Here is a 22462-nt window from a genome sequence, read left to right as displayed (position 1 = left end):
TGCCCATAACTGCTATGTACAGTACATAATAAAAATGAGACAATGTTTTTCAGGACCATGGTGTTACATGACACAGTACAAAAACTAGACTGAACTACGTAAAAAAAAAAACAACACAGAGAAAAAAAAAATCAACTGAACTAGACTATAGACCGACCCAGGGCTGCATAAAGTGCACAAAACAGTGCAGGCAATACAATAAATAATAAACAGGACAATAGGGCAGTAAGTAGATCCTTTACAGTCAGAACCAGGTGAATTGATCATAGGGAACAAAGACATGGCAGACCAATTGAATAACTACTTTGGTTCTGTCTTCACTAAGGAGGACATAAATAATCTTCCGGAAATAGTAAGGGACCGAGGGTCTAGTGAGATGGAGGAACTGAGGGAAATTCATGTTAGTAGGGAAGTGGTGTTAGGTAAATTGAAGGGATTAAAGGCAGATAAATCCCCAGGGCCAGATGGTCTGCATCCCAGAGTGCTTAAGGAAGTAGCCCAAGAAATAGTGGATGCGTTAGTGATAATTTTTCAAAACTCCTTAGATTCTGGATTAGTTCCTGAGAATTGGAGGGTGGCTAATGTAACCCCACTTTTTAAAAAAGGAGGGAGAGAGAAACCGGGGAATTATAGACCGGTTAGTCTGACATCGGTGGTGGGGAAAATGCTAAGAGTCGGTTATCAAAGATGTGATAACAGCACATTTGGAAAGAGGTGAAATCATCGGACAAAGTCAGCATCGATTTGTGAAAGGAAAACCATGTCTGACGAATCTTATAGAATTTTTTGAAGAAGTAACTAGTAGAGTGGATAGGGGAGAGCCATTGGATGTGGTATATTTAGATTTTCAAAAGGCTTTTGGCAAGGTCCCACACAGGAGGTTAGTGTGCAAACTTAAAGCACACGGTATTGGGGGTATGGTATTGATGTGGATAGAGAATTGGTTGGCAGACAGGAAGCAAAGAGTGTGAGTAAACGGGACCTTTTCAGAATGGCAGGCAATGACTAGTGGGGTACCACAAGGCTCAGAGCTGGGACCCCAGTTGTTTACAATATATATTAATGAATTAGACGAGGGAATTAAATGCAGCATCTCCAAGTTTGCGGATGACACGAAGCTGAGCGGCGGTGTTAGCTGTGAGGAGGATGCTAAGAGGATGCAAGGTGACTTGGATAGGTTAGGTGAGTGGGCAAATTCATGGCAGATGCAATTTAATGTGGATAAATGTGAGGTTATCCACTTTGGTTGCAAGAACAGGAAAACAGATTATTATCTGAACGGTGGCCGATTAGGAAAAGGGGAGATGCAACGAGACCTGGGTGTCATTGTACACCAGTCATTGAAGGTGGGCATGCAGGTACAGCAGGCGGTGAAAAAGGCAATAGACAATAGACAATAGGTGCAGAAGTAGACCATTCGGCCCCTCGAGTCTGCATCGCCATTCTGAGATCATGGCTGATCATTCACTATCAATACCCAGTCCCTGCCTTGTCCCCATATCCCTTGATTCCCCTATCCATCAGATATCTATCTAGCTCCTTCTTGAAAGCATCCAGAGAATTGGCCTCCACCGTCTTCCGAGGTAGTGCATTCCACACCTGCACAACTCTCTGGGAGAAGAAGCTCTTCCTCAACTCTGTTTTAAATAACTGACCTCTTATTCTCAATCCATGCCCTCTGGTACTGGACTCTCCCAACATCTGGAACATATTTCCTGCCTCAATCCTATCAAATCCTTTAATTATCTTAAACGTTTCAATCAGATCCCCTCTCAATCTCCTCAATTCCAGCGTGTACAAGCCTAATCTCTCCAATCTCTCTGCATAAGACAGCCCTGCCATCCCAGGAATCAACCTAGTGAATCTACGCTGCACTTCCTCAACTGCCAGAATGTCCTTCCTTAAACCTGGAGACCAAAACTGTACACAATATTCCAGGTGTGGTCTCACCAGGGCCCTGTACAAATGCAAAAGGACATCCTTGCTCTTGTATTCAATTCCCCTTGTAACAAAGGCCAACATTCCATTTGCCCTCTTCACTGCCTGTTGCACTTGCTCATTCACCTTCATTGACTGGTGAACTAGGACTCCTAGGTCTCTTTGCATTTCTCCCTTACCTAACTCTACACCTTTCAGACAATACTCTGCCCTCTTGTTCCTGCTTCCAAAGTGGATAACTTCACATTTATTCACATTGAATGACACTTCACATTTATTCACATTGAATGACAAATGGTATGTTGGCATTCGTAGCAAAAGGATTTGAATACAGAAACAGGGAGGTTCTACTGCAGTTGTACAAGGCCTTGGTGAGACCACACCTAGAATATTGTGTGCAGTTTTGGTCTCCTAAACTGAGGAAAGACATTCTTGTCATAGAGGGAGTACAGAGAATGTTCACCAGATTGATTCCTGGGATGGCAGGACTTTCATATGAAGAAAGACTGGATCGACTAGGCTTATACCCCCTGGAATTTAGAAGATTGAGGGGGAATCTTATTGAAACGTATAAAATTCTAAAGGGATTGGACAGGCTAGATGCAGGAAGATTGTTTCCGATGTTGGGGAAGTCCAGAACGAGGGGTCACAGTTTAAGGATAAAGGGGAAGCCTTTTAGGATCGAGATGAGGAAAAACCTCCACACAGAGAGTGGTGAATCTGTGGAATTCTCTGCCACAGGAAACAGTTGAGACTGGTTCATTGGCTATATTTAAGAGGAAGTTAGATATGGCCCTTGTGGCTAAAGGGATCAGGGGGTATGGAGAGAAAGCAGGTACAGGGTTCTGAGTTGGATGATCAGACATGATCATACTGAATGGTGGTGCAGGCTCGAAGGGCCAAATGGCCTACTCCTGCACCTATTTTCTATTTTTTTCTATGTTTCTAAGGTGTCAGTCCAGGCTCTGGGTATTGAGGATTCTGGTAGCTTGGGGGAAGAAACTTACATAGTCTGGTCGTGAGAGCCCAAATGCTTCGGTGCCTTTTCTCAGACAGCAGGAGGGAGAAGAGTTTATCTGAGGGGTGTGTGGGGTCCTTCATAATGCTGTTCACTTTGTGGATGCAGCATGTAGTGTATATGTCCGTAATGGCGGGAAGAGACACCCCGATGATCTTCTCAGCTGACCTCACTATCCGCTGCAGCGTCTTGCGATCCGAGATGGTGCAATTTCTGAACCAGGTAGTGATGCAGCTGCTCAGGATGCTCTCAATACAACCCCTGTAGAATGTGATGAAGATGGGGGGTGGGAGATGGACTTTCCTCAGCCTTCGCAGAAAGTAGAGATGCTGCTGGGCTTTCTTTGCTATGGAGCTGGTGTTGAGGGACCAGGTGAGATTCTCCACCAGGTGAACACCAAGAAATTTGGTGCTCTTAACGATCTCTACCGAGGAGCCATCGATGTTCAGTGGGGAGTGGTCGCTCCGTGCCCTCCTGAAGTCAACAACCATCCCTTTTGTTTTGTTCACATTCAGAGACAGGTTGTTGGCTCTGCACCAGTCCAACATCAGATAAAATTAATTTTCATGTATAATTAGATGTCAGTTTGTGAAAGGTTCCATAATGGCCAAATGGCTAAAAAAGCCTAGCCAGTAGGCAAGGAGTTAAAACTGACCTTCCTATGGCTGGGCTAGCTAGTGGATAACATAAGTTACATTTCCTTGCAATGATTTGTTTTTTTATGTGTGCTATGAAGAATGACAACAGAATTTTCAAAATTTATTGCAGGCAAGGGAATTGTAAGATCCATCCATCCAGCCCAATCTCACTTGCCATTCTCGTGGTACATGGCCCTGTAGGTTGTTCATCTAACTGAGCCTCCACTGCCTTCTTGGGTAGAGAATTCCAAAGATTCACAAGCAGTTGGGTGAAGGCACAATATTTTGAGATTTTAACCCCTGGTTCTAGATGCTCCAATCTGAGAAATAACATCTCCACAAATACCCTGTCAAGGCCCATAAGAACTTTGCACATTTCAATATGATTTACTCCCATTTTATGTGCTCCATCTAGTTTAGTTACATCCTTCCACCTTATATCCTTGTCCCTACCTATTCACTTAACCTATCTCCCCAAAGCCTCTCTGTACATTGCTACTTCAGATTTGTATTATCAGCCAGCACAGATACATCACTCTTATCTTCATCCAACTCATTTATATAGGTTGTGAATAGCTGGATTCCCCATTGCACAGCCCATTTACTTCATTATTCTCTGCACTCCATCCACTAATTATTTTTAATTCTTTACCATGATGTTATTCCAATAACTTGTGCTCTAGTTTTGTATAATGATGTATTGAATGTATTTTGAATATTCACGAATTTTATTTAATATTTCTTGGCTTGATATTTCATTCATGCACTGAAAATTACAGCAAATAAAGTTTGCTACCTTCCCAGTGAAACATAGGATAATTATCCTTTTGGAACGATCTCTTCTAATTGTCATTAAGTGGCTATGTCTTATCATTTTCTTCCATTTTCAATCTCAAATTGCAAAAAAAATTCTAATGATTGTCATTCATATGAGGGTAATTTAAACATTCTGTGTGAATCAACAAAATAACCACAAATGATGGATTGATGAGTGAACATCTCATTTTGATTGACAATTGTTCTTTCTATTTCTTTTTATTGATATTTTTAAGACTTTGCCCTAAGCCCTAGCTGTAAATACAGCTGGGTAGTATCTTGTAACTGGAAATGACATTGGTGAGCTGGTCGCACACACTGGTTGAACAGTGTCGAGAATAAAATGTTTTAGTGTTTTACCCATGTTGTTTGTCTTTATTAAGAACAAACATAACACTGACCATTTATTACTGATTCATATTACAAAAAATATATAACAATTTACTCAAAATGAGTTGTACATTTTCAAGTTAAGCAGTGTATCGACAGAAAGTATTTTTGTTTTAGTAATTATCTTTACTGAACTATAAAAGATAAAGAAACTGACATGCTGAAAGCAAAATAAACATCTCTATGAAATAAAAATAGAGCAAATTGAATTTTTTTTTCTCTTTTCTACCTCTGTTGCAGTATTGTACTTTATATTCTGTAGGATTTCCAATTGCTTCTGTTTTGAAAGGCAACATCTCTCAAACAACAAATTAAACCATTAAATAAAGAAAGCTGAAGACAGCTAAGTAAATGTAACAATAATCATGTTTTCCCTTTAGTTTAATTTGTTTTCATTTGACAGCCCGACCAACCATTGAGAACAGCAGGAGTCATCCAACAGAAGTGGTTGTTATCCGAGGGAATGATGTTACCTTAGAATGCAAGGCCGAAGGGATTCCCCGACCTGCCCTGACATGGCAGAAAGATGGCCGCCCCCTTGTGAATGATAGAGGAGTGACCATTTTGAATGATGGACAGCTACTGCAGATTAAGGATGCACATGTTTACCATACTGGGCGGTACACATGTGTGGCTGTGAATGTCGCAGGACAAGTGGAGAAGAAATATGACCTCAACGTACATGGCAAGTAATATAATTCATCTTTTGGCTAAACTGGAATGGACAAATTATTTCCCAATTCTTGGTTACAGGTTTCCACTAGCAAGGAAAGAAGTAAGATTCTGCCCGAGTGTTACATTTCTCAGGCTTCCTTGCTGTGTAGCCAGTGACTTATGTCAGTACAAACTCTTTCATCTGTACTCTTTTCCTCATATTGTAGTTTGATATTTAAAGTATGATGGTTAGTCCTCTAGGTCAGCTGGTTAGTATTTGGCTTCATGAATATGTCAATTACTTATTATTCACTATCTGTTTGTCTGCAATTTTCTCTAGAATTGAAAGCAAAAGCTGATTTGAATCTCCCCAACTTCATCAATACTTGCAGATTAAACTCAGTGGTTGACAAGCATTATTGGCTGTTGAGAAGCAGCACCAATTAAGAGAAGGTTAAAGGAATTTAGTCAGACTGCAAAATGAAATCTAACAAGGAATAACCCTGGAACCAATGTGTGTGCGCTTCTGCCAAAGGTTTAGATTAAATGTCCGAGCAATTACTTTATAATTCAAATAATCTAATTGACTGTAATGAAAAGAATCATTTGCTGTTCAATTCATCACTGGCTTCTATTTTCAACAACATATGTAAAAGCTGGGCAGATTTAAAGCTTCCCCCAAATGGAATGCTATCACCATTTTTTAAAATAAAAATCCAATCTTGCAGCCATGCTGAACAGTGATAGGGAAACTGAGTGGACATGCTGAACAGTGATAGGGAAACTAAGTGGAGTCCAAGCTGAAGGATGAGATTGAAGGGACTCAACCACATGGAGATGAGTTTTACAGCAACATAGAGGTAGTAACGAAGGACAAAAAAAGGCCGGATGAACTTAATGAACACTTAGTGTCAGTCTTCACTGTGGAAGACAACAACACAATGCCAGAAATTTGAGGGTCAGGGGCCAGAACTGAGTGTCGTTGCTATTCCTAAGGAGAAGGTGCTTGGGAAGCTGGAAGGTCTGAAGGTAGATAAGTCACCTGGAACAGATGGACTCCAGCGTTCTGAAAGAGGCAGCTGAAGAGATTAAGGAGACATTAGTAGTGATCTTTTAAGAATTAATAGATTCTGGTGTGGTTCCAGAGGACTGGAAAATTGCTAATGTCACTTTATTCTTTAAGTAAGAATGTAGGCAAAATAAAAGAAATTATAGGCCAGTTAACCTGATTTCAATACTCAGGAAGATGTTGGAGTCAATTATTACAGTTGAGGTTTCAGGGTACTTGCAGGTGCATGGTAAAATAGGCTGAAGTTAGAATGGCTTCCTTAAGAGGAAATCTTGCCTCACAAATCTGATGATATTCTTTAGGGAAATAACAGGCAGGATAGACAGTGTATGTTGTTTACTTGGATTTTCAGAAGGCCTTTAACAAGATTCAGCACATGAGAATGTTTAACAAGATAAGAGCCCAAGGCATTACAGGAAAGGTTCTAACATAGATGGAAGATTGGCTGCCTGGTAGGAGGCAAAGAGTGGGAATAACAAGGGCCTTCTCTGATTGCCTGCTGGTGACTAGTGGTGTTCCGCAGGCGCCAGTGTTAGGAACTCTTCTTTTCATGTTATATGTCAATGATGTGGATGATGGAATTGATGGATTTGTGACCAAGTTTGTAGATATTACAAAGATGGGAGGAGGGGTGTAGTATTGAGATAGCAATGAGTCTGCAGAAGGATGGAAAAAGATTAGGAAATGGGCAAAGTGTACTGTCATGCACTTTGGTGGAAAGAATAAAGGCATTAGATTATTTTATAAATGGAGAGAAGCAAAGGGACCGGGGTTCCTCATGCAGGATTCCTTAAAAGTGGACTTGCAGAATGAGTCTGTGGTAAGTAAGTTAAATACAATGTTAGCATTCATTTTTAGATAACTAAATAATAAGCAAGCATGAAACGGCAAGGCATTATAAGACATTGGTCAGACTGCACTTGGAGTAATGCGAGTATTTTCGGGCCTCTTATCTAAGAAAAGGCACCATGGCATTGGAGAGAGTCCAAAAAGATTCAGGAGAATGATTCCAGGAATGAAAGGGTTAACATAAGAGGAGCGTTTGATAGCTTGTGGCCTGTACTCGCCAGAGTTCAGAAGAATTACGGGAAATCTTATTAACACCTATCGAATATTGTAAGGCCTTGATGGAGTGGCTGTGGAGAAGATGCTTCCTATAATGAGGGATTCTAGGGGCAGAGGGCACAGCCTCAGATTAGAGGCATGTCTCTTGAGCCAAAGGATGATGAATCTGTGGAATTCATTGTCACAATTTGCTGTGGAGGCCAAGTCATTGGGTATACTTAAAGTGGAGGTTGATAGGTTCTTGATTAGTAAGGGCATTAAAGGTTACGGGAACAAGGCAGAGGAATGGAGTTGTGAGGGATAATAAATCAGCCATGATGGAATAGCAAAGCAGATACAATGAGCCAAATGGCCTAATTCTTATCCTATGTCTTATGGTCTTATTAATCAATCCTTATCTTCTTTCACAGGATTTTGAAAGCAAAGATATTAAAAAGAAAGAGGGAAGAATTTTAATGACAATATCTTAGAAATAATGAATTACTTATCTACATAATTTTGACTGCGATCTTCAGTAAATGCTGATTGTTAATTTCCAACTCAGTTTCAAAGATGTTTAAAGGGTGGTGTCTTTCACTGTTAATCAGTAATACAAGTCTCTCTGGATTTTGTAATGACATCTTTATTGTATAAATATAACTTTTATCACACGGTCTTCATGTTCTCTCCCTTAGTGCCACCAAGTATTAGTGGGGCCCTGGGAGTACCAGAGAATGTCAGTGTTGTGGTTAAAAATCCCGTTGTATTGACCTGTGAAGCTTCGGGCATTCCTCTTCCATCAATCACATGGCTAAAAGATGGACGGCCAATCAGTCTGAGCAATGCTTTGAGAATACTCTCAGGTAAGCTTTGTATCACAAAGCAGTATTTGCATGTTTTTTCAAAAGATTAGGCATTAAAGCTTGACATGAGTCTTATCAGCAGAAGAGTGACATTTTTGCATGCACTAGTAAATACTCGGCAATAAAGTGCCATCACTTTTCCATAATATTGAAGTGTTGTATTCCTGTGGTGTGAGCAAACCATTCATTTTGTGAACAATAGAGAGAAATCTGTACAAAGCTCTGATCTGGCCAGCTTCTTCATCAGTCTAGCACAATTCTTTTGCCCACTATTAGAATTACTACCAATCTTGCCATAACTTCAACCTGTACCAAATTCACTGAAGCAGATTTATTGTAAAATAATCCTAACAAGATTGTAGGTATTTCCTTCAAGAAATTGATAACAAAGTCAAATTCTACTGTTGTGTATCCAGACCACAATAAATATATGAGTTTAGACAAGGGTTTATAACAAATAACACTTCTATTAAACACTGAAAACAAGCCCCCCAAAAGTAAACAAACACTAACGTAACCGGAAACAGCTGCTGTGCGGCAGCTTAAACAGTTCTTAAAGCGATGCAGCTCAAACAGTTCTTTAAAGTAGTATTGCCAAAAGTTCAGAAATGCTCACAGTCCATTTAAAAGGAGAGACTTTATAAGACGATTTAAATTCTCTTTCATGTCGTTTTGCTTCAATCCCCGACATCGAACTTTTCCCACGAAGAATTTATGAAACGAAACGGCTTAAAGGCACTGACCTTTCCTTTATCACACTGTCCTCAATCTTCTACTATCCCGCAGAGATTAACACGAGAACAGACAACGAATTCCTTCCAAATAAGGATTAAATAAGGTCAAACCCATTTCACCGTCGAAATAGATTCTCCTCGATCTTTAACTCCCGAACTCCGATCTTCACTCTCCATTGATTCTCAAACTAGCAGTATTGTAAAGAACCTGCTGGCAATAACCTTTTAAACTTTAGGCATTAGATAAAATTTCATCTTTCAACTAAACTGCGTCATCACATTAAATCACACAGCGGCATGAAGTCAACATGGCAAATCCAGCCACGAACTGCCCCTCCTCACAGGGTGGGGTCTTCCTTTTATAACTTGTAAATAAAAACCTGTCACATGATCTCTACTGGAGGGAAAATGACATCACTCCACCATCACAAGACCATTACCTCAAGTCCAGTATAGCTTCAACCCCATTCACGTGACAAGGGTACCACTGTCATGTGTCACGAGTATGTAACACCTCCCTCCAAAAAAAACATTTTTGGTCTGACAAGAACAAAAATTTTTAGCAATTACTTACAAGAAAAACAAATGTATAAATTTTATAACATACATAATATACAATATCATCATATAACAGCTTATAGCTCATAATAAGGTAGGAGTGTTACAATTGAAAAAAAAACCACTCCATAAAAAAATTGCATTGTACATTCAACATCGAGATAGACAATCAGCAACCACATTATCTTTACCTTTAATATGAGTTATCACAATATTGTACTCTTGTAACATCAAACTCCAATTTAATAATCTGCTGTTTTTGTTTTTCATCTTACTCAGAAAAACTAATGGATTATGATCAGTGTAAACAATAAGTGGTTTTTGAGTTGTACCAACATATACCTCAAAATATTCCAAAACTAAAACAAGAGATAACAATTATTTCTCTATTGTCGAATAGTTTCTTTGATGCTTATTAAATTTCTTAGAAAAGTAAGCTACTGGATGATAAACCTCATCACCCTCATTCCTTTGCATTAATACTGCTCCAGCAGCCTCATCACTGGCATCCACAGCCAATGAAAAAGGTTTTTCAAAGTCAGGTGCCTTAAGCACAGGTTTTTGACATATCATTATTTTCAATTTTACAAATGCTTCTTGACAAGGCACTGTCCACACAAACTTCACATTCTTCTGCAGAAGGTTAGTTAATGGAAGGGCAACATTAGCAAAATTCTTACAAAATTTTCGATAATATCCTACCATTCCTAAAAATCTTCTGAGAGTTTTTTTCCCCGTCGGAGTGGGAATCTCTAAAATTGCCTGAACTTTTGCCTGAACAGGAGCTACCTTACTTTGACCCACAACATAACCAAGGTAAGTCACAGTGGCACGTCCAAATTCACTCTTAGCTATTGAAAGCCTTTCAAACAATTTCTCCACCGCAATAATGTGTGCTTCCCAAGTATCATTTCCTGTCAATAAATCATCAATATAAGCATCAGTATCTTTCAATCCCTGAATCACAGAGTTAATCATCCTCTGGAAAGTACCTGGAGCATTCTTCATCCCAAATGGAAGAACATTATACTCATATAACCCAGATGGAGTTACAAATGCAGAAATCTCTCTACCTCTGTCTGTTAATGGAACACACCAATACCCTTTCAATAAATCAATCTTTGTAATGAACTTTGCTTCTCCAACTTTATCTACACAATCATCTACTCTAGGAATTGGATATGCATCAGTTTTCGTTACAGTATTCACCTTCCTATAGTCCGTACAAAACCTAATACTACCATCTGGTTTTGGCACCATAACACATGGCAAACTCCAATTTGAGTTAGAATGTCTAATGATACTATTCTCTAACATATATTCAATTTCTCTCTCAGCAAGTTCACATTTTTCTATGTTCATCCTATATGGATGTTGTTTAATAAGTTTGGCACCTCCAACATCTACATCATGTGAAGCTATAGTAGTCCTTCTTGGAACATCTGGAAACAACTCCTTATATTTAAAAATTAATTCCTTCATCTGTTGTTTCTGCTCTAGCTGTAAATGTGCTAATTTCTCATCAATATTTTCCAGAATGGTTGAATTTGGTAACCTAACAGAAACAATGTTGGATTTAGAATGAAAGTCAGATGAATCATCTATCATGTTCCTAGTTAAATCAAACTCATTCTCACTAACCACAACAGTCACAGTATCAGATTGTTTATCAAAATATGGTTTTATCATATTTATATGGCAAAGTTGTGTTGACCTTCTACGATCTGGAGTTTTTAATCACGTAATCCACATCATTGATTTTAGACACAATTTCATAAGGACCATGAAATCTAGATTGTAAAGGATTTGTCTGCACTGGGAAAAGAACCAACACTTTATCTCCAGGCTTAAAGATCCTCATCCTAGCTTCTTTATCATACCAAGTCTTCATTTTCTCCTGAGCCAACTTAAATTTTCCTTGGCTAAGCTACAAGCTTTATGTAACCTGTCCTTAAATTTCAAAACATAGTCCAACAAATTAGTGTGTACTTCCTTACTAATCCACTGTTCTTTTAATAAAGCTAAAAGTCCTCTAACTCTATGCCCAAACACAAGTTCAAATGGACTAAAACCTAAAGATTCCTGTACCGATTCCCTTACTGCAAATAAAAGATAGGTTTATACCCTCATCCCAGTCTCTTTCATTTTCCACACAATATATCCTAATCATATTCTTGAGGGTAGAATGAAACCTCTCCAAGGCACCTTGTGACTCTGGATGGTTTGCAGATGAAGTGATTTGCTTAGCTCCCAATTTATAAACTATCTGTTGAAACAATCCAGACATAAAATTACTGCCTTGATCAGTTTGTATTTCCTTAGGTAATCCAAAATAAGTGAAACATTTTATAAGAGCCTTTGTCACAGTTTTAGCTTTTATATTCCTAAGTGGTACTGCCTCTGGAAACCTAGACGAAGTACACATGATAGTCAACAAATACTGATAACCAGTTTTTGTCTTTGGTAATGGACCAATACAATCTACAATAACTTTAGAAAACTGTTCACCAAATGCTGGAATAGGTTGTAATGGAGCTACTGGTGTAATCTGATTTGGTTTACCCACAATTTGACAAGTATGGCCCGTTTTACAAAACATCGCCACATCTTTTCTTAAACCAGGCCAGTAAAAATGTTTTCCTTACCCCTTGATGTCCACCTAAAGGCACACTATGAGCTAAAGTCAAAATCTCATTCCGATAAACTTTCGGGACTACTACCTGGTAAACAACATTCCAATCCTCACTTGCAGGAATTGTCGGCGATCTCCACTTCCTCATCAACACTCCTTTTTCCAAGTAATACCCTATTGGCACCTTCTCAATTTCACTACCTAGTAAAGCTTGTTCCCTTAATTTTATAATCTCAGAGTCTCTATTCTGCTCTGCTATCATCTCCTTCCGAGACAGAGATAAATCTTCATAGTCAGACTTACTCCAAGAATCTTGTTCAAGCAATGAAGATAAGAAAGTCTCTGACGCATCCTCAAAACTCGAATCCTGAGTTGAACAGTCCTGAGTAACAACCTCATTCTGCGCATCAATCTTTTTAGCCATAGCTCTAGTCACAACACAGGAAAAATCTGTGTTCGAATTCAACTCTAGTTCCTCTGACTCCATTGTCAAATGCACTTCAGGAAAAACTTGTTCACCTGCCAAGTCATTACCTAACAATAAAGAAATACCCTTCACAGGTAAGCTATGCTGTAATCCTACTTTAACAAATCCTGTAACTAACCCTGACTTTAAATTTACTTTATGTAAATGTACAGGCATAAAATCACTCCCAACACCTCTTATGTAATTTACCTCACCAGTATCAGACTCTTCATTAAACTTCAACACACTGTCTAACATCAGTGATTGAAAAGCTCCAGTATCCCCAAGGATTTTTTTTGGCACCAGAGCAGATCCTTCTTTCAAGGATACAAACTCTTCAGTTATAAAATGATCATATCCCTTTCTAACCTGGTCAGACTCTAACAAAACCTCATTTGTGTTTATCAAACCCTGTAAATTTACAGATGCTTCAGTACGTTGCACACAAGCATCTGGAACTGCTTCCTTCTCTTTCTTTTTCAATCTGAAACAGTTAGCTATTACATGGCCAGGCTTCTTATAATAGTTACAAATAAGACCAAACTGTCTTTCCTTCACAGGTTTTCCTTCCTCCTTACCTTTCTCATTAACTTCTGATTTACTTTCTGATTTACCTTGAGTCTCCATGTTATTTTTCCTCTTAAAAATTCTGCCCTGAGGAAATTTATTCTTATGGATTAAAACATACTCATCAGCTAATCTAGCACAGTCCTGCAATTTATCAGTATCCCTCTCATTTAAGTAGGTCCTTACTTCAACAGGAATGTTTCTTTTAAATTCCTCCATTAAAATCAGCTCTCTCAATGTATTATAGTCCCCATTTACATTCTTAGAAGAAACCCATCTCTCAAAACATACAGCTTTATCATAGGCAAATTCCACATAAATTTTATCCACAGATTTTTTCAAACCTCTGAATCTTTCCCTATAAACTTCTGGGACTAATTCATATGCGGTTAGAATATGCATTTTCACAATATCATAATCTTATGCATGCACAGCTGTTAAAGCTGTGTAAACTTGTTGTGCTTTGCCTTTAATTACGCTCTGTAACAACGCTGACCATTTATCTTTCGGCCACTCTAACATCCGAGCAATAGTTTCAAAATGTTGAAAATATCTTTCCACTTTTGTTTCACGAAATGGAGGGACCAATTTAATTTCTTGACTAGCAACAAATGGTTTTCTAGAACCAGAAGACTGTTTCCCAGACCTTAATTCCTCCATTGCATATTCAAATTTCCTCTTCTTCTGATCAGCCTCCAATTTACAACGCTCCAATTCAGCTTTACTTTGTTCCAACCTCATTTGTTCGATTTGCAATTGCATCTCCATATCACTTATTGGGAACAACTCTAAAACCGAATCATCAAAAACACCTGAATCCACATAGTGTGACATGATTTTTCTTAGATGTAGTCTGCAAAAGACCTTTAAGTTGCAATTTACTAGCTATCTCAGACACCTCAGTTTTTTTTTGCCTTCGCCAACAACTCCACCTGGTGAAGCCAGAAACTCATCAATATTCATTTTCGCCGAAAAACACGCACAGGCTAATCAAACAAAAGAACCGAGTATTCCCCTTTTCCAAAACACCGATTCAAAAGTTAGCAAGCAGCTAAACTCAAATGATCCGATCCCGGACGAGCTCCCATATTTATGTTACATATCCAGGCCACAATAAATATGAGTTTAGACAAGGGTTTATAACAAATAACACGTTTATTAAACACTGAAAACAAACCCCCCAAAAGTAAACAAACACTAACAGCTGCTGTGCGGCAGCTTAAACAGTTCTTAAAGTGATGCAGCTCAAACAGTTCTTTAAAGCAGTATTGCCAAAAGTTCAGAAATGCTCACAGTCCATTTTAAAGGAGAGACTTTATGAGATGATTTAAATTCTCTTTTACGTCGTTTTGTTTCGATCCCTGACATCGAACTTTTCCCACGAAGAATTTACGAAACGAAACAGCTTAAAGGTACTGACCTTTCCTTTATCACACTGTCCTCAATCTTCTACTATCCCACAGAGATTAACATGAGAACAGACAACGGATTCCTTCCAAATAAGGATTAAATAAGGTTGAACCCGTTTCACCGTCGAAATAGATTCTCCTCAATCTTTAACTCCCGAACTCCGATCTTCACTCTCCAGTGATTCTCAAACTAGCAGTATTGTAAAGAACCTGCTGGCAATGACCTTTTAAACTTTAGGCATTAGATATAATTTCATCTTTCAACTAAACTGCGTCATCACATTAAATCACACAGCGGCATGAAGTCAACATGGCAAATCCAGCCACGAACTGCCCCTCCTCACAGGGTGGGGTCTTCCTTTTATAACCTGTAAAAAAAAAACCTGTCACATGATCTCTACTGGCAAGAAAATGGCGTCACTCCACCATCACAAGACCATTACCTCAAGTCCAGTATAGCTTCAACCCCATTCACGTGACAAGGGTACCACTGTCATGTGTCACGAGTACGTAACACTACGGTTGCTTCTGTAGACCAGACATCAGCAAATGGAGGCAGAGCGAAATCAGTAATGTACTGATATGCTAGCGTAATATTATCATGAAGGATGTAATGATGAAATAGTATGATTAAGAAGAGCCAGCATGGATTTATGAAAGAGAGGTCGTGTTTGACTTTTGTGCTGGTGTTTTTTTAAGGATATGGCCAGTAGTTATAGATATGGAGAAGCAGTAGATGTAGTGAATTTGGATTTTGATACAACTTTCAGTAAAATCCCACACGAGAGGGCAGTGAATTGTACATTTGGATCCTTGGTTTCCTCACTTGTAGACCCCAGTTGATTTGGATTGACAACATCTCCTCTGCGGTCTCTGTCATCTCAGGTGCATCACAAGGCTGTGTGCTTAGCTTCCTGCTCTACTCACTTCACACTTGTGACTGTGTGGCTAAGCACAACACCAATCTCATATTCAAGTTTACTGATGACACCACTGTCATAGGACAAATCAAAGGTGGTGATGAATCAGCATATAGGGAAGAGATTTAAAGTCTGACTGAGTGGTGCTATAACAGCAACCTCTCACTCAATGTCAACAAGACCAAAGAGCTGATTATTGACTTCATGAAGATGAAAACAGATGTCCATGGGCCAGACCTCATTGGGGGAATCAGAGGTGGAGAAGGTCAACAACTTTAAATTCCTCAGTGCTATAATTTCAGAGGACCTGTCCTGGGCCCAGCACACAAGTGCAATTATGAAGACGCACAACAGTGCCTATACTTCCTTAGGAGTTAGCAAAGATTTGGCATGACATCTTAAACCTTGACAAACTTCAATAGATGTGTAGTGGCAAGTATATTGACTGGCTGCATCACAGCCTGGTTTGGAGACACCAGTGCCTTTGAATGGAAAATCCTACAAGAAGTGGATATGGCCCAGTCTATCACAGGTAAACCCCTCCTCACTATTGAGCACATCTACACAAAGCATTGTTGCAGGAAAGCAGCATCCATCATCAGGGACCCCACCATGCTCGCTTCTCTTTTTATTACAAAGTAAACCCATAATTAACAAAAATCTACTATTCGGATCCGAAAAAATATCATGCTGAACAAATGAAATAGAGGAGTCAATAAAAATTGAAACTCCTTTTACTTTAGCGTTCGAATTTGCATGATACTGTTGACCCCGCCAAAATCTAAAAAAAACGAAATTTGTCCTCCTTCCTCTTGTTTCTTGTACAAAAATGATATGAGCATTAAGTCTTTGGAATACTTTTCTTTCATTTAATTGGATAATTTAAACCATTAGTATTCCAAGACACAAAATTAAAGGTCTGAGCCATAATTCTAAAATCAACCCTTTGGTATAGAAAGGGTTAACCAACTTGTAAACTCATGCACCCGGAAAAGGAACAAAAGTAAAGAGAGGACCCGGAAGTGACGACAACGCAGACATATTTGAAGTTCAAAAACAGCCCAAATGAAAAAACTAACACAAACTGATGCAAAAAAAAATAGAATTAGGAAACAGACCATCCCCCCACCCCCCGAGAAAAAGCCAAAATATGACTTAAAAAAGGAAAGAATGAGACTAATCCTACCCCCATGTCAGCTGAAGAACACTCCGTATATAAAGGATATATAAAAAAAAATCACCCCAACTTTAAAAATTAAAATTGCTATAATAAAAACCATATTTCTAAGTATAGTTAGTTGTAAAAAATAAGAATATAGTCACTAAAAAAAACTTATAAATCGGGCTCTAGCCCAGACAAAACAAAAAATATTTAAGCTATGATAAGCGATGCATTGTAGGAAGAAGACGAAAGAAAAAAAATAACGCCATCTTAAGCAAAACCAAAAATCTTTTTCAAAAAACCACCATCTTAATCAAAAAGAATTCACCTTCAAAGGGTTAAAAATATACCTTTGAAGGAACAAAGTTAATAGACAAGAATGTAGTATAATGGTTAAAGTGTATAAGACAAAGCAATTGATATGACGAAAACACACTTTAACTTAAGTATAAAGTATAGGATAAACCTACACCAATAACCAGAGGTTAATTCTGGTTTAAGAAATCGAGAACCATCTTACACGATCAGAATCGTTCATTTATTAGAGAGTGGTGTCTATAGCAGTAGGGAAGTTCTTCTCCAGATAATTTCTCGCTTCTGAAGTTGAAAGGAAAACCTGACGTGGAGCATTCAACGGAGAAATTCGAAGCTTCGCAGGGTATAGGAGTGCAGGTTTCAGATTTTTCTCATAACATTCAGCCAGGTTTAAAAAGAAGCCTTTTTTTTAAAAGATCAGGACTAAAGTCTTCAACCAGACGGAAGCAGTATTCTTGAAATTTAACCATTCCTGCCCGACGAGCTGCACATATAAGTTGTTCTTTGTCGTGTACATAATGGAACCGGACAATTACAACCGAAGGTTTGTCTGTAGCACTCGGTGATCGACACCGAATTCTATGTGCCCGATCCAATAAAGGAGGGTTATTCGGGAAAATCGTCGGAAATGCTTCTTTTAATAGTTGAGCAAAATATTTCGAAGGGTCATCTTTTTCTATGCCGTCTGGAAGACCAAGTATACGTAGGTTCTGTCTTCTGGACCGATTCTCAAAATCGTCACTCTTGGCTTTAAGGGCTTCCATCAGCTTAATGGTCGAAATTAAATCCTGGTGCAGTTTTTCAATAGTCAAATCTCGCTTCCGAGCATCTTCTTGCAGAGATGAGATAAGAGCTTGTTGCTGGTTAATTACTGAATCTGTCTTAACCATGTAATCTTGAAAAGCCTTTATATCTTCTTTAAAAAATTGTTGTAGTTCATCAAATTTTTTGTCCAACACCTCCATAAACAATTCATAAGTTAATTGAGTGTGTTGTGGCGGAGCCTGCTTCTTTCCGTTACCGTTCGGATTGCATGCGGGTTCTCGTCCTTTAGACCTGAGAGACATTTCTGTTTGCATATCTTCAAAAGTTCACGACAAATTCTTAACAGTAAGTTCAAAAAAAAAATTAACAAAGAAACTTTCGGTATAGGTAAAAATAAGCTGAATAAGGGTGATCAAAGGTTAAAAAAAAAGTAAAGGTTGTGGAGTGAATCCAAAACAGTACTCATTCCATGAGCGTCTCCCGCTGACTGCGTGCTCGCTTCTCACTGCTGCCATCAGGAAGAAGGTACAGGAGCCTCAGGACTCACACCACCAGGTTCAGGAACAGTTATTGCTCCTCAACCATCAGGCTCTTGAACCAGTGGGGATAACTTCACTTGACCTATCACTGAACAGCTCCTTCAATCTAGCTCACTTTGAAGGACTCTTCACCACATGTTCTTCAGATATTTATTGCTTATTTAGATGTTATTGTTATTTCTTTTTTCTTGTTTTTGCACAGTTTGTTGTCTTTTGCACACTAATTGAACAAAAGACAAATTGTCTTTTATTGATTCTATTATTTTATTATGGATTTATGGTGCATGCCCACAAGAAAATTAATCTTGGGGTTGTATATGGTAACATATATGTAATTTGATAATACATTTACTTTGGATGTTGAAATTAGAACAAAGACAAAGCAAACAGAGGTAGAGATAACATAATGACATTGATTGAGAGTTGGCTGCTGGACAGAAACCAAAGAGTGGGAATAGACAGATCCTTTCAGGTTGGCCGTCTGTGACCACTATTCACAATCAACATTAGTGATTTGGCTGAGGAGATCAAACGTCATAGCTCTGAGTCTGCTGATGATTCAACATGTTGGGATTTGTGAGGAGGAAGGAGGATGTAAATAGGCTTCATATTATGTAAATGGGCAAGAACTGTAGCCGATGTAGTATAATAAGGAAAAAATGGGAAATTATCCATTTTGGCATACAAACAGGAAAGCATCTACCAAAAATTTAAATGTGATAAAACTGAGTAATGTTACATTTCAAACAGTTGTTGTTCCCAGGTTGTTAAAAGCCAGGAAATTATTAGGACGCAATGTTTGCCTTTAATAAGAGAGGAATGATGTGCAGGAATAAAGATACCTTATTGTAGTTACGTAGGGTATCAATGAGACTGCACCTGAAGAATTGTTTACAGTATGGGTCTCCTGATATGAAAAAGGATATATTTGCCTTTGAGAGAGTGTAGTGAAAATTCACTCACTAGCAAAGCATGGGGTGGAAGATCAACTGTTACCTAGATAAATAATGCAGTAGGCTTGGAAGGCCTTCTGTTACCCTCCTGCTCCCTTTTTAATGTTCATTCTTCTATCTCAGAGTTTAGTCAATATTATTTTGGAGATTCCACTTCAACATTGTTAGAAAGTCTATAAACATTCTGCTATATTGCATTTATTTTTGTGGTTGTAATCCCTGACTTTGAGTAACATTTGATACTTTATTTTCCCCATAGGAGGTCGCATACTACGCTTGATTCAGGCAGCAGAGGAAGATTCTGGACTGTATTCCTGTGTGGTCACAAATGCTGCAGGGGAAGAGACCAAAAGCTTTGACCTCAACGTTTTGGGTATGAGTGCAAAAATAATTCAACAAATCAACTTCCACTTACTTGCCTCCTGATCACACTGCAAAACCTGTCAGTGACAATATAAATCAAACAAACCCTCATGGTATTGTGAAAATGGGGTAACAGCCAAATGTTTAAACATTTCCCAGTGTTTGAACCATGCTTGGAAAATGTCATTCCATTTCCGTCAGATGATGCTCCAGAAAAGTTGTCTCCTTATGAAAGCTCGACTGTTCGGGCTTCATTTTCAATAACATAATGAAAAATGAGCCTTGAATTTTTTTGTCATATTTTAGTTTCATCAGAGCTGCTGAACTACCAGGATTCCTTTCTACAAATCAGTTATACATTGGGGTGGATGCTTTGATCAGTAGTTAAGAAATGATACTTGCCATTCACTGCATTGACAATGAATAACAAAGTTGTTTTGGGCTCTTGCATAAAGATATTCAGGGTCAGGCATTTGCCCCCCCCCCCATATAGCAGCAGCCTCAACCTTGCATCTGTGAGTAGGGTAAGAATTGCAAGCCCTGACAACCCAATGGATTGAAAGCTCTTCCAAGAGCCTAGGGGAGTATAAACTGGAAAATATATGTAGGAATTCTAAGTTAGATTACTGTAAATCAGGAAACATTACGTTAAACCTCTTCAGCTGGGCGGATGAAATCATACACATACATGAAAAGATGAAGTTCTAAGAAATGTTGCTTCCTTGACCAAAATTACCAAATATTACCAATTCAATTAATACGATGATGACACCTTGCTGTGAGCAATTTGACTGCTGTATTTGCCAACAGGTTGCAGTTTGATGAAGAGATATAAAGTGTTCCTATTTGCTGCTCTATAGTATTTAATTCCATTACTCTTATCTGTAAATAGTACCACCCAGTATAGTTAATGAAGATAAGATAGAAGATGCAAAAATCAAGGAGAATCACAGTATTACACTCTCTTGTGAGGTTTCAGGTAAGAACACAAACCATTCTGAAGTGAACTGCTTGTTAGCTTGAATGGTAAAAGTTATCATCTATGTGTGATGCCAGTGCATGAGTGCATGCTGAACAACCTACGGGACACGCTGAGCATGTGAAGTGGAGGCATGAAGAATGTTTGGGACATCTTTTAGAATTGTGTATGCGTTATGCAGCCAAAAGCTTTGTAGAGAAGTTACATTCCCATGTGCACCCCACATAAAGGATGAAAAATTATTATGATTGTAATATTCCAGTCCACACATCTAGTTTGTTTATTTCTATGTTAGAAGCATGCGAATAAGCTTTTTTTTAATTGATGGAAAAACTAGGCATTTTCTTTTCAGCTAATCCATCCACCATTCCACAAAAGTATCACTGTGTATTGTTAAGAATTAACATACTAGTAGTTTTAAGTAAATGTGTATATTTAGATGTGCTATTGCTGTTTGATCAAAAATAGTAATTCCATGTACTACTAATTCACTTACGGAGCTTTTTTTTATGAAAAGGTAATCCGGTTCCACAAATAAAATGGCTGAAAGATGGTGAACTTCTGACTGACGATCAGCATCAGATCCTATCCAGTGGCCGTTTTCTACAGATTGAGAAGGCACATGTGTCTGACACCGGTCGATATACTTGCATTGCCTCTAATGCAGCAGGTCACAAGAACAAGAACTTCAACCTAAATGTGCTAGGTTGGTATACAGTTCCTCACATTTTAAACCCACTAGGCAAGATAAAATTTTTCTAGATTTCTAGGTATCTATACATTTGAACTTCTCAGAGTGAAGGCATTTAATTAAAAGAGTGCCTCATTGTCACATCTGACACTGGTACTTAAGCAACTTTGATATAATGCAAGCTCAGATATTTGTCAGAAAATGTTTGTTTATTTCTTTATTTATTTATTGGGATACAGCATGGATTAGGACCTTCGAGCTGGGTGGCCCAGCAACCCCCAATTAGTCGTAGCTTAATCACGGGACACTTTACAATGACCAATTAACCTATCAACCAGTACATCTATGAACTGTGGGAGGAAACCGGAGCACCCAGAGGTGGTCACGGGGGAGAATGTACAAGCTCTTTACAAGCAACAGTTGGAATTGATGACTCAGGTGACTTTTCATTTCTAAAGAGCAAAGTAGGGATTAGTCATTAGCTGGGTACACTATTCAGGTATACAGTTTTTAGAGAAATAGAGTGATGAAATTTTACTTTGAACAGAGCTTTGCCCTACAAGTAGTAGGTCTGTAACACCTAAAACTATCGGACATTATGATTTTGTTCTATTGGGCTAGAATACTGTTGCCAAATCTACCAGAATCTGGAATGCATTCCTCAGCTCTGCTTCTTGGAGTCCTTGAGATTGAAGCATCATGTTGCTGGCTGCTGCCCAGGCAACCGGGTTCCAGACATCATCTCCAGTGCCCCCATTCCCTTCTCCCTGTTTCAGTAGGAGAAGGTGACGGTGGGAAAGATGGTGAAAGGTGAAGATACAGACAGAAAGGTAGAGATCTCGAAATGAGAGTTTAGGAGTTGTGAACTTGGGGAGGAGGTTATGGAATGGAGATTGATGGTTGGGCTTTGGGTAATGGGGCTGGGACCTCAGGTAATCATGGAGATAAGGTTCTAAGAAAGGACATGGGGATGAGCTTT

The 22462-nt window shown here is 38.7% G+C and overlaps 1 protein-coding gene across 1 annotated transcript in view; it reads left to right on the top strand.

Annotated features, from left to right (window-relative positions):
* hmcn1 (hemicentin 1) overlaps positions 1 to 22462 on the top strand; it is a 501533-nt gene that overhangs the window by 339969 nt on the left and 139102 nt on the right. Inside the window, exons 45-49 of the mRNA XM_059984517.1 lie at positions 5204 to 5485; positions 8263 to 8430; positions 19710 to 19823; positions 20706 to 20792; positions 21310 to 21498. Of these exons, the coding sequence (XP_059840500.1) occupies positions 5204 to 5485; positions 8263 to 8430; positions 19710 to 19823; positions 20706 to 20792; positions 21310 to 21498 (840 nt within the window). The remainder of the gene's footprint in view (positions 1 to 5203; positions 5486 to 8262; positions 8431 to 19709; positions 19824 to 20705; positions 20793 to 21309; positions 21499 to 22462) is intronic.

This window comes from Hypanus sabinus, chromosome 11 (genome assembly GCF_030144855.1).
Source record: "Hypanus sabinus isolate sHypSab1 chromosome 11, sHypSab1.hap1, whole genome shotgun sequence".
Taxonomy (NCBI): domain Eukaryota; kingdom Metazoa; phylum Chordata; class Chondrichthyes; order Myliobatiformes; family Dasyatidae; genus Hypanus; species Hypanus sabinus.
This window is presented reverse-complemented; position numbering and strand designations above follow the sequence as displayed.